General features: G+C 39.9%; 2 protein-coding genes and 1 long non-coding RNA gene across 4 annotated transcripts in view; 1 reads left to right on the top strand and 2 right to left on the bottom strand.

Moving 5' to 3' along the window:
• LOC110527198 (uncharacterized) overlaps window positions 1–2993 on the bottom strand; it is a 28677-nt gene extending 25684 nt beyond the window's left edge. For both annotated transcript variants that reach the window (XM_036982497.2, XM_036982498.2), the window contains exons 1-2: window positions 2591–2993; window positions 2230–2337 (exon numbers count right to left, since the gene is read on the bottom strand). In XM_036982497.2, the coding sequence (XP_036838392.2) occupies window positions 2230–2337 (108 nt within the window). In that variant the 5' untranslated portion in view covers window positions 2591–2993. The remainder of the gene's footprint in view (window positions 1–2229; window positions 2338–2590) is intronic.
• A 2745-nt stretch (window positions 2994–5738) lies between these two features.
• On the bottom strand, window positions 5739–9778 carry LOC118965244 (uncharacterized). Its single transcript, XR_005052502.2, has 3 exons — window positions 9614–9778; window positions 6680–6768; window positions 5739–6137 (listed from the first exon to the last, which is right to left on the bottom strand). It is a non-coding gene; the product is annotated as an uncharacterized LOC118965244 (long non-coding RNA).
• Window positions 8531–11450, top strand: LOC149982226 (CD276 antigen homolog). Its single transcript, XM_090239921.1, has 4 exons — window positions 8531–8896; window positions 9918–9961; window positions 10070–10390; window positions 10515–11450. Exons 1-4 carry the CDS (start codon window positions 8886–8888, stop codon window positions 10622–10624), a joined length of 486 nt encoding a protein of 161 aa, XP_090096047.1. The 5' UTR covers window positions 8531–8885; the 3' UTR covers window positions 10625–11450.
• The last annotated feature ends 795 nt before the right edge of the window (window positions 11451–12245 follow it).

The following is a 12245-nucleotide window of genomic DNA, read 5'->3' as shown; positions in this document are numbered from 1 at the left end:
CACTAATTTTGCCAATTTTTTATATATTTTTTACACCTTTATTTATTTAAGTCAGTTAAGAACACATTCTTATTTTCAATCCCGGCCTAGGAACGGTGGGTTAACTGCCTCGTTCAGGGGCAGAACGACAGATTTTCACCTTGTCAGCTCGGAGGATCCAATCTTACAGTTAACTAGTCCAAAGCAATAACGACCGTTGCAATCCACTGACTGCCTGTTACGCGAATGCAGTTAAGCCAAAGTAAATTGCTAGCTAGCATTAAACTTATCTTAAAAAACAATCAATCATAATCACTAGTTAACTACACATGGTTGATGATATTACTAAATATTATCTAGCGTGTCCTGCATTGCGTATAATCTGACTGACCATACAAGTATCTGATTGAGCGGTGGTAGGCAGAAGCAGGCGCGTAAACATTTATTCTAAGCACTTTCATGCGTTTTGCCAGCAGCTCTTCGTTGTGCGTCAAATATTGCGCTGTTTATGACTTCAAGCCTATCAACTCCCGAGATGAGGCTGGTGTAACCGAAGTGAAAAGGCTGGCAAGTTAGCGGGCGCTAATAGTGTTTCAAACGTCACTCGCTCTGAGCCTTGGGGTGGTTGTTTCCCTTGCTCTGCATGGGTAACGCTGCTTCGGGAGTGGCTGTTGTTGTTGTGTTCCTGGTTCGAGCCCAGGGAGGAGCGAGGAGAGGGACGGAAGCTATACTGTTACTGGCAATACTAAAGTGCCTATAAGAACCTCCAATAGTCAAAGGTTAATGAAATACAAAAGGTATAGAGGGAAATAGTCCTATAATTCCTATAATAACTACAACCTAAAACTTCTTACCTGGGAATATTGAAGACTCATGTTAAAAGGAACCACCAGCTTTCATATGTTCTCATGTTCAGAGCAAGGAACTTAAACTTTAGTTTTCTTACATTGCACATATTGCACTTTTACTTTCTTCTCCAACACTTTGTTTTTGCATTATTATTAATTTTTTTTTAAAATTAGCCCTTTTTTCTCCCCAATTTTGTGGTATCCAATTGTTTAGTAGTTATTATCTTGTCTCATCGCTACAACTCCCGTACGGGCTCGGGAGAGACGAAGGTTGAAAGTCATGCGTCCTCCGATACACAACCCAACCAAGCCGCACTGCTTCTTAACACAACGCGCATCCAACCCGGAAGCCAGCCGCACCAATGTGTTGGAGGAAACACCACGCACCTGGCAACCTTGGTTAGCGTGCACTGCGCCCGGCCCACCACAGGAGTCGCTGGTGCGCGATGAGATAAGGATATCCCTACCGACCAAACCCTCCCTAACCCGGACGACGCTAGGCCAATTGTGCGTTGCCCCCCGGTCGCGGCCGGTTACGACAGAGCCTGGGTGTGAACCCAGAGTCTCTGGTGGCACAGCTGGCGCTGCAGAACAGCGCCCTTAACCTCTGTGCCACCCGGGAGGCCGTTTTTGCATTATTTAAACCAAATTGAACATGTTTCATTATTTATTTGAGGCTAAATTGATTAAATTGATGTATTAAGTTAAAATAAGTGTTCATTCAGTATTGTTGTAATTGTCATTTTTACAAATAAAAAATCAAATAACAATTGACCGATTAATCGGTATCTACTTTTTTTGGTCCTCCAATAATCGGTATCGGCATTGAAAAATCATAAATCGGTCGACCTCTAATGCTGGCCCATGTTGACTCCAATACTTTCCACAGCTGGGTCAAGTTGGCTGGATGTCCTTTGGGTGGTGGACCATTCTTGATACACACGGGAAGCGTGAAAAACCCTGCAGCGGTGCACTTCGACACTCAAACCAGTGCGCCTGGCATCTACCACAATACCCCATTCAAAGGCACTTTGAAAAAATCTTCTGTCTTGCCCATTCACCCTCCGAATGGCACACACACAATCCATGTCATAATTGTCTCAAGGCTTAAAAATCCTTCTTTAACCCGTCTCATCGCTTTCATCTACACTGAAGTGGATTTAACAAGTGACATCAATACGGGATTATAGCTTTCAACTGGATTCACACGGTCAGTCTGTCATGGAAAGAGCAAGTGTTCCTAAAGTTTTGTGCACCCAGTGTATACCTTATAGCTATGCCGATCTCACTTATAACCATGAGAAAATATAAGCACAACATTTATTCACAAATAACGAGTCACCGTGTGAAAATGCAGTTCATTGGAGCTATGTCCACTTCAAATGGAAATTATATGGGATACCTCGAATGGGCTGGAGGTATCCCGGAGACGTGAGAGAGGGGACTGCATGTGCATGTTGTCAGCTTCTGATGGCTGTTTTCTCTTGGGGATTTTGTAGGGGACTGCCATCTGAAATGAAGAATTACTGTATTATGGAGGTGCCACTTACGCTGACCTGCTTGTAGCTAACTATGTTGTAGCTCTGGTCCAGGCCATTAGTGTGCATCCGTCCACTAACGTTACTAGACCAGAGCTAGCTATTTTCCAACACCTCCTAATCAAGTTAACAACAATGCACAGGTTATGTTCAGAAAGATGTGACACAGTTAGCCAGTTATCCAGTAATATGAAAAGCCTTTGGTTAACTAACAAGCCAACTTACTTAACTGTCAAGGGTTCTGAATCAGACGGAAAGATGGCTAACGAACGAAAACAAGAAGCATTGTAAAGACGCCATTACGTTGTCATTTGCAACCAATTAAATGTTATCATATTGGCTAGCTAGCAAGCAATGGATGACTGCTTCTACTAAAATGCTACATCAATCTAGCAGCAAGAAGCCATCAACAACAGAGGCGCCTCTAGCGTTAACAGGAAATTGTTGAAAGCATGTTTACGCGCAACCTGTTTGCACTCTTAAAGCGCAGAACAAGTCTGGTCGGTTTATTACTAGACCTGAAATTGGTGTGTCATGTGTAGGCAAAGGCAATTAAGCCACAAAATCATTATTTATGGATCCGCTCTGGTGATACATAATAAGTTTATGAATTGCGAATGTGTACAATGCACAATCAAATACAGTAGTAGTGGGACGGCGTAATGCTACGGTTGCGCAGTGCAAGACTTCCGTATCTAGCTATCTACTGTAAATAACGTTACAACAAATAGCTTTCTATCACATTTAGTAACTACTAGACAATTTAGCACCTAGAATGTGTTGTATACGAAAGGCTAAGAAGAAATTGATAACATTTGGATTTATTTGTGCAATCGACCGTTGGTGTTGAACTAACCACGTACCATTAGCTACCAGTTAAACAGACGCTGTTGCTAGCAGCTAGCTAGCTTTGTGTTAGATCTAGGCTAGCTAGCTAATTATCAAAAACATTAGGGCTGATTTTGTTTTAATCTGATATGGACTTGAGAAACTAGCTAACTTCATCAAATTAATATTTTTTTGCTTTCAAATAACTTCAAATATTCTTCTGAGAGGTATTCAAAATATTTTAAAATATTGTTTGGTTTTCTGAGACCTGTATTTGAATATCAAAGAAAATCTTTTTTTTTTTTTTAACTCTAACCTCAAGTGAAAAGTTGGTATTTTCAAATGAATTACAAATACAACTATTTCCTGCCCAGGTCTGGACAGAATGCGAGCTTCCCCTTATCCCACTTTATCCCTCTTCCTACTAATGTAAATAATACCTATGGTAAAAACGTTTTTCCAACATTTTCTTTATAGATAGTTTTTTAATCATGGTTTACAGCCTGCTGTATCCTGTGCATATGACAACAAATATTTGATTTGATTGGATTTGACACTCCAACCTGTGACATGTCCTTGAAAAATACAGCAAAAGGAGCACTCTGTGTCTGCATAGATGTTTAGAAGAAGTGCAATATCATTCCTTGAGCAATACATATGTAGCAGACATGAGTCTGGCTCAAGTTCTGGTGATCTGAGAGCCCTCCTCTTGGTCTGATGGACCAGGGTTCAGATCCCTCCTGCGACACATACACTGTATCATAGGAATCAAGTAAACTACAGTACATGCATGTAAAAATGGCATTGTTCCATTGTAAACGCATTTGTTGGTGCCACACTTTTTGAACTCCCACCTTTGTTCTTTATTGTTTCATATAAGTATTTTAAAGTATTTAGCACTAGAGCTCTGGCATTGCATTCCTTCATTCTCCATGCACCCCCAGGTCACACCAGTGTCAATCAGACACACACATTACACATCCATAATCAGTGGTTAGATCATGTGGTTAGCACTTGCACAGTGTGTTCATTCAGACGTCTGCCTTAGGAGGAAGTCAGTTCTGTCTCAAAGTTCACAGCTCTGAGGAAATTGCATATTGTTGCCAGTGTGTTCTGTAAGATCATTACTTTTTATATGAATTGACTTGTTCATTTAACGTATTAAATGAAGTGTTTCATGGATTCTTCTGTTCTTAGGTGCCTTCAAACTGTTGGAGCTGAGGCTTTGACAGACACACTGGTGGAACTTGGACACATTGTGACTATACATTTTACTTTTCCACCCACTAGTGCAGAAAATACATACTGGTACATACAGCTGCAACCACAGCCTCCACTGGCCGTATTCTGTGTGAGTTCTCATGGTACTTATTTCCATGATACATTCTGTTAAAATTGACATCATTTATAGTGGTCATACAGAATGTAACAGAAGACAATTGTGGAGAGTTCTACTGTGCAATGAAAGAAAATGAACAGTTCCTGTTCAGCAATGGCAACAGACTCATCACCATTAGTAAGCACACATAGTATTCAATGATAATATTTTGTCTGTAAAATATTTTTAATAGGCCCTTTTTCATGTTTATAATGCACACAAACCAGCAAGGACTGCAGTCAGAGTTCCGTGTAACTGCAGTATGCTGCAAATACTGCATGCAAAATAACACTGTTTTTTTACTGCAGTAGTTTTGCAGTGTAACTGCAGTTAGAGTGCATTATATTCTGCAATGTCTGGGTCTGAAATACCACAGTGGACGGCAGTTATTGCAGTTTCAAAAGTGCAATCTTTTTTTGTAAGGGTTGATGATGCAGCGACATAAATGTTATAACACATTGAAATTGTAGTGACAAGAAATGGTATAGATTTAGAAAAACGTGTACATTATAGTAGGGACAGGTGGTTTTCACCCATTTCCATACTGTTTTTCAGTATAGCGTGACACAGCTGGTACCCCCACCAAGAGGACCAAGGCCTGACTGCATAGCCTCAACTATTTACTCCGGAGTCCAGTTTTCGAATCCTGAACTCACAACTACTGCTTAATAAGGTGCCACATCTGTATCTACCCTTCCTCTTCAAATCATACCTGGGCTAATGCTAGTCTGGGTCCCAGTCTCTTTAGCTATCATTCTACTCCTTGCCTGGGTACCAGTCTCTTTAGCTATCATTATACTCCTTGCCTGGCTCCCAGTCTCTTTAGCTATCATTCTACTCCTTGCCTGGGTCCATTAGTATAACGATCTTCTAGTAAAATGTCATGATTACAGTTCAACTGCTTGATTTCCATTTTGGTATAAAGCTGTGACTTTTGTGGAAATGTTCAAGGAAATTGCAGTGAAGATCACAGGAACAAAAGAAACGTATGACTCATGACCCACTCAGTTGAAGGTAAAGTAGAACAGCAGTTGTCAGAAAGATATTACACAGTGGAAAGTAACACACCACACCACCACACAAACAGCTCATGTAAATGGTCACAGGCTGTGGTTTTATAACAGTTTGTTCCAGTGATGTTTGTGAAAGAATGAGTCTGGCAAGAGGTTGTCTGTTGCAATACACTTTTATAATGAATTCCTTCACAGGACTTGTTACCCTGCCTTAATAAAGTTGTCTTTAAAGAAAATAGAGATTATTTTAGATAAGGTATAGATAGCCTACACGTGTCCAATAAATAATGTATAATGATTTTGCCATAGCTTCTGGACCAATGATGCAATAATCACAAAACTCTTCAGAGTGTCTGTCCTTGATGACACTTCATTTACCCAGTTGTGGCAGGGCAAGGTGTGTGTGTTATGACAGGGTACGGGTGTTAGTTGAGGCAGGTTGCAGGGCCTGGTGCTATGGGTTCTACATATCAGGGAAATGACTCTGCCTACAGAGACTACTGGGCTTCCAAATACCCCCTGTGACAACATCCTCTCAGGCTGGTTAGGTGTGCTGCAAACAAACTGTAGTCAGGGATTTGAGGTGAGGCAGTGTACACAAACATCTCAGCAAAGTCTCTATGACATCTCAAGGTTCACATCAATATAATAGCATGGTAATATCATCTGTATAATATAACCTGCACTTTCTAGTCCTTATGTGTCATCATAGTTTTCAATGACACACACAGTCCTACACATTGTGAGCAGCTACATTTTAACTGGTTGAACAGCACTATCTGCTGAAAGTGGTAAGCACAGCAGGTGTTCCCACATTTGATCCTGACAACCCAATAAAATAACCAACAGAAACCTGGCAAGAGGCAAAAGCCCTAGCGCAGAAAAGAGGTGGACACATTATACTCACAAGGGAGTCAAGAGGTAAATCATCTAGGAGAGATAATTGACGTTCCTAATCCAGCAGCACATTGTCTTTGAACACTGTCCAAATAAGCTCTGGTCCAGTACATCGCGTCACTTGCTGATTCTGTTTGTTAAATTCAGCAGCATGAATGCTATGGACCAGAGCCATGTACAGATCATGTCTATACATACCTCTGTTTCCTTGCTCTGGGGATGTGTCCATTCAGAGAGCCAACCTGTTCAGGCCTTTTTCCATTTGAAGAGCCATTGCACAAGCTTGTCTGAAATGACACACAGTGTTGTTTCAGCATAACTATTAACCCATAGGATACATAGTACATTGGTCTACAGCTTTTAAAGTGTCTTGAGAGTGATAGGTTTAAATTAGAGAAGAGTCTGGGAATGAGTCCCAAATGGCACCCAATTCCCCTTAGTGCCCTGCTTTTGACCAGAGCCCTATGGGTACACTGATTATAGGCAATAGTGTTCCATTTGGGACACACATGTGGAGAGTGTGTGACCGATAATGTCCAACTCAAAAGGTTTCATTAGCATGATGATGGGACATGTATATTATTTGAGTTATAGTATATACTTGCCAGCTATGCCTATGGGTAAACCATTTGAATTCAATCTTTTTTTGACAGCACAACTTTTGATTTGAATGAAACCTTGTCTTCATCACTGGAAAAGATAAATGGTTGAGATAGAAATCATTTAAAAGCTTAGAAACAGAGTTGTCAAACTCTTCTATAATAAAACTTTTTTTTAAATAAAAAATGTAATATGTTAACCTTTAATGTAAATGAACTCTGATTATTTTCATGTTCGTATTCACATATGATGTAGCTTACACCGCATTTGACATCATCTAAAGTTTTGGTGTTGTGCCTGCCATCGGCTCTTGAATACAGGGTGGGTGTCATGTTTTGGCTGATAAATCTACTAAAATATAAATAAAATGGAACCACAAAGATGGTTGGAGGTCCACACATCAAAGAACGGTGACTTGAATGGGAATATCTGTTGTTTTAAATTATACTGTCAAGCCTCCATAGGAAACCTATGGAAATCATAGAAATATAGATAGAATATACATTAGCATTTAAGTTGATATTGAATAGTGGATGGACCGGCGGTCATCTTTGTGATAGTAATTAGAAGTTTCAATTCAATTTACATTTCAAAACATTGATGTTTTACTCTCAATACACTGGATAGGTGAAGTGAAATGTGTTGATTTACAGGTTCAGCCATAGTAGAAGAGTGCTCCTTGGAGCAAGTTAGGGTTAAGTACCTTGCTCAAGAACACATCTACAGATTTTTCAAGTTGTTGGTTCAGGTATTCAACCCAGCGCCCTTTCCGTTGCAGGCCCAATGCTTTATGCACTAGGCTACCTAACAACCAAATGAAATAGCACCCACCCTGTATTCAAGAGCATGTTGTGTCTGAACCGATGGCAGGCACAACACAACAAACTCAGATGATGTGGAATAGGGTGTAAGGTACAACATCTGCAAATATGTATATATTTTTGAACATGTTTTTAGATAATTGACGTTAAAGTTTAAGAGTGGTAGAGGAAGAATCCTAAGAGGATTCATGTGAGTAGGTAGAGACATCATCAGAGAGTGATGGGAAGAATATGTGCTTCAGTAAAGTGGGATCTTTAGCATTTATAACCATGGTTACTAATTGTACTGTAGAAATGGATTGAAAGTCAAAGAACATTGAGTTTGTGGTGGCAGCTGCAGGGGGTGTTGAGTGGTAGTTATATGTCCTCTAAGGCCGTTGGTCTGGAGTAGGACTAGATAGGGTTAAATAGTGCAATGGGTGGTGGATTTTTAGGACTAATGGGTGATAGGGCAATTTACTTTTCCCCAATGTTGTATTATTGTATCAAATAATATAATGTAGGAAGGCCGTGAAAGGCCTCACACACCAGTACAGTAGGTGACGGTGTATGCACCTAAAAGTTGGATGCGATCCGCCAACGAAATCCCAAAGAAGAAGAAGAAGAAGAAGAAAACATGACCCACTCCAGTAGTAACGGGAAATTGGTGAACGCGTGTTCACGCCCAATCTGTTTGCGCTCTTGGTGTGAAAAAAAAGGTCTGGTATATTTATAGGCCTACAAGTGGCGTGTAGTGTAGGCAAAGCCAATTAACCACAAAACAGCTCTGGTGTTTGGTGATATATAAGTGGATAATGAATTGCAAGTGTGTACACTGGACAACCAAAGAGAATACGTTCAATAGAATGACGTACGTTATGCGATTGCGCTGTGCAAGACTTCCGTTTCTGACTATAGCCTAATTAAATAGCTATCACAATTAGTAACTGCTAGCTAGCTAGTTTAGCACCTATATCGTGTTGTATACATAAGGTTAAGAAGACATGGATAGAAGGTAGATGTATTTGTACGATTGGTGTTGAACTAACGTAGGTAGCTAGCTAACGTCACCTACCAGTTAAGCGGATGCTGTTGCTAGATAACGTTATAACGCGTTGGCTACAAGACAAATAGTTAGCTTTGCAGATGTGTTCGATCTAGGCTAGCTAACAACTTATCAAAAGCATTAGTCCTGCTTTTATTTGAAATATATGTAAATTAGCTACTTGAGCAAATAACAGTAAGTTAGCATTGGCTAACTATGTTAACTGGCCAGCTGATCTTATCTATAAGAACACAACTATGTCGAATTATATTGCCAGGAGCTAGCTAGCTGAAGTAGCCTAAACGTGGCCAATTATCTAGCTAGCTACTAGTTCATATGGCTGTGAGAAGCCTGACCTTGGCCTGTTAAGGCAGAGATGGATCATAGCTAACCAAACATGAATCATTAGCTAGCTTGCCAACCCAACAAAGGCACATGCGTTGTGTTGTCCCTCCCACGACGTTAGTCCACTCAACAAATGTAGCCTAATGTTCAACATGTAGCAAGTAGACCTATCTAGGTAGTGAGGAAAGTCCCTGTTATCTCAAATAAGGTGGATAGACCTGTACTACAGAGACCTCTTACTGTTCGTTACCTGTACTCACAAGTTAGTCTATAAAACACACTTCACTGCGTCTTTTGTTTTGGCTAGTTAGTACATAGACTACATTGTTGATTTACACATACCTTTAGATATGGATACAGTCTAGTCTGAAGGCATTTCAAGTACAGTAAAGTAACAGTTCCTTAGGCAGATTAAGAACTAGGCCTAAGGAAAATACTCAATGGGGAGGAACATTACATCTGTTGCAACATGTCCATTAGGTTGACTACCTCTTTGGAATGCACCCACATGTCAGTGCCAATATGGGCCTTTCACATCAGTATTATGATTGGTTGCTCAGCTTTTCTTTCATATTCAGCTAGGCCACTGTTTATAACCCTGCTAGTCTCGTTCCCAACCATAACATGCTCTATCACTACTCCACAGGTGCTGGTTGCCGGTTTGTGTGATCCTGTTGATGGCACTCCAAGGTATTACTATCAGTCATGCTTTATATTGTTTGTTCTTATTCTACATGTGCAAAATTCCATATTGGTTTCAGATGGATTTATTGGAGGCTAATTTTGTCTGTTTTGTAGACTCTTCGCAGGAGAGAGTTGAAGGTTTTACAAGAGGGAAGGTTATTTTACCATGTAGGTACAATGCAATGCCTGCTGAAGAGGTCACCATATTTTGGCGATACAAGGATGACCGTAATGTCTACAATATTGTCAGTGGAAAATCAGACTTGACAGACCAAGACCGTCAGTTCAGAGACAGAACCAGGATTTTCCCTGAGGAATGGGCAAATGGCAACTTCTCTCTCCTACTGACTGATCTCAAGGACTCTGATAGTGGGAGTTATTCATGTTTCATACCAAGAGTGAACATTCTGCATCAAGTGGAACTTTCTGTTCAAGGTTTGCATTACAACCAAGTGTAACAGCCTCTTATCTATACAGTATTGTAATTTACATTAACAGTTTTAAGAAGTTGATGATACAGTATGATAACACTATAAAAATGTCCCTCTGTATTTTACAGAGAAACCAACTCCTGAAGTTGGTCCAAAGAGCAGCAGCATGAGCATCAAAGGACAGAACCTCATCCTCTTCCTGTTTCTCCTCCTCAGTCCAGATCTCCATTTCCTTTGATGTACATCACATACATTGGTCATTGTACTGCTTATGAGACTGTTGACAAGTTCTGAGTGGTTAAACTGCTGAAATACTTATTTTTTTTCTTTAATGTATGTAATAAGTGACTGCAAATATATATCTTGCTTGAACCACCTTCCTAGAGGTGAGTAAAATAGTTATTCCAAATTGCATGAAGCCAAAGTGTACTGATAGGACCACTGCAACACCTAATGGGGATCCTAGTAAAATACCAAACATTTTAGCTTTGCTTTTGTGAACTAAATGTAATGAACTTTTAATACAATATTTGTTCTGATTTAAAGGCATAATGTTTTTAAAAAACCAGGGCCATCTGTTAAATCAAATTGGAAATAGAATTGAGTCAATGTGTCCCTTCTGTCAACAAGATGCAGCTTTACTTACTAAGATATTGAAGTATTTCCAGATCAGTTATTAATATTGTACTACCAAATGACATACGTTTTGTTGATATCTTGAGATTGAACATGTGCTCCACAGTAAAAAGCGTATTAGTTCAGTCAACCTTTCAATTAGAAAGTATTTTACTTTGACACCACAGTATTTTTAAAGGAAACATATTCACTTCCTCAATGCTCTATATTAAAGAGTGTTTCTTTTAGCTTTTTGTAAACTATGGTTTGATCATGCATTGTGTGTTCAGACAGATGTCTGTTAGAAGGAGGAAGTCAGTTCAGTCTCAAATATTTATCCCAGCTCTGAGGATGTCGAGGATTGTTGCCTGTCTGCTCTGTAAGACTATTTATTATTCTTATGTTATTTATTTTACATTCATTTTACAATAAATGAAGTGTCTCATGGATTCTTCTGTTCTTAGGTGTCTTAAAACTGTGTTGGAACTGAGGCTTTGACAGAGACACTGGTAGAACTTGGACACAATGCAACACTGAACTGTTCAGTTCTGATAAATGGCATAGGATAAATGGCTTATTATATTTTTTTCTTACTAAAACTTTTCTTTCTACTGGATACCAGGCTAACCTTTCCTGCCTTTACAAGCAATGTTAGGACTATCTGTTACTGTACTTTTGACTGCATGGAGACCCAATACACACTGTAAGATGTTACTCAGTGAAGTGTGATCACAATAGTCTATACTAATTCCATCTGTATGGGTCATCTTAGCCATTTCAGTGCTGTGGAAGAGAGCTGCTTGCCAGAAGAACCATGACTCTCCTCCAACCCCTGAACCACCTGAAAGGACAGACAGTCTAGAGGTCAGTATCTGTAGTGGGAATATGGATATATATTTACAGTATATGAATATTACATAATATGTATCTTTATGAGGGATGTTTTCACTCATATCCACATTGTGATACAGCTGGTACTCACACCAAGAGGACCAAGGCCTGACCACATTGCCTCAACTATTTACTCCAGAGTTCAGTTTCCAGTATTTCTGAGGAGTATTTCTGTCTGTAATAAAGCCCTTTTGTGTGAAGAACTCATTCTGATTGACTGGGCCTGGCTCCCCTGTGGGTGGACCTGGCTTCCAAGTGGGTGGGCCTAAGACCTCCCAGGCCTACCCATGGCTGTGAAATCCATAGGTTAGGGCCTAGTTAATGTATTTAAATTGACTGATTTCCTTCAATGA

This window comes from Oncorhynchus mykiss, chromosome 7, assembly GCF_057628025.1.
Source record: "Oncorhynchus mykiss isolate SJ-2025 chromosome 7, ASM5762802v1, whole genome shotgun sequence".
In the NCBI taxonomy this organism is placed as follows: domain Eukaryota; kingdom Metazoa; phylum Chordata; class Actinopteri; order Salmoniformes; family Salmonidae; genus Oncorhynchus; species Oncorhynchus mykiss.
Note: the sequence above shows the minus strand (reverse complement) of the source record. Positions and strands in the feature narration are given on the sequence as shown.

Coding starts and splice junctions, on each gene's coding strand:
- LOC149982226 (XM_090239921.1), top strand. Junction 9,962..10,069: donor CCTGTTGATGGCACTCCAAG/GTATTACTATCA, acceptor TCTGTTTTGTAG/ACTCTTCGCAGGAGAGAGTT. Junction 10,391..10,514: donor AGTGGAACTTTCTGTTCAAG/GTTTGCATTACA, acceptor TGTATTTTACAG/AGAAACCAACTCCTGAAGTT.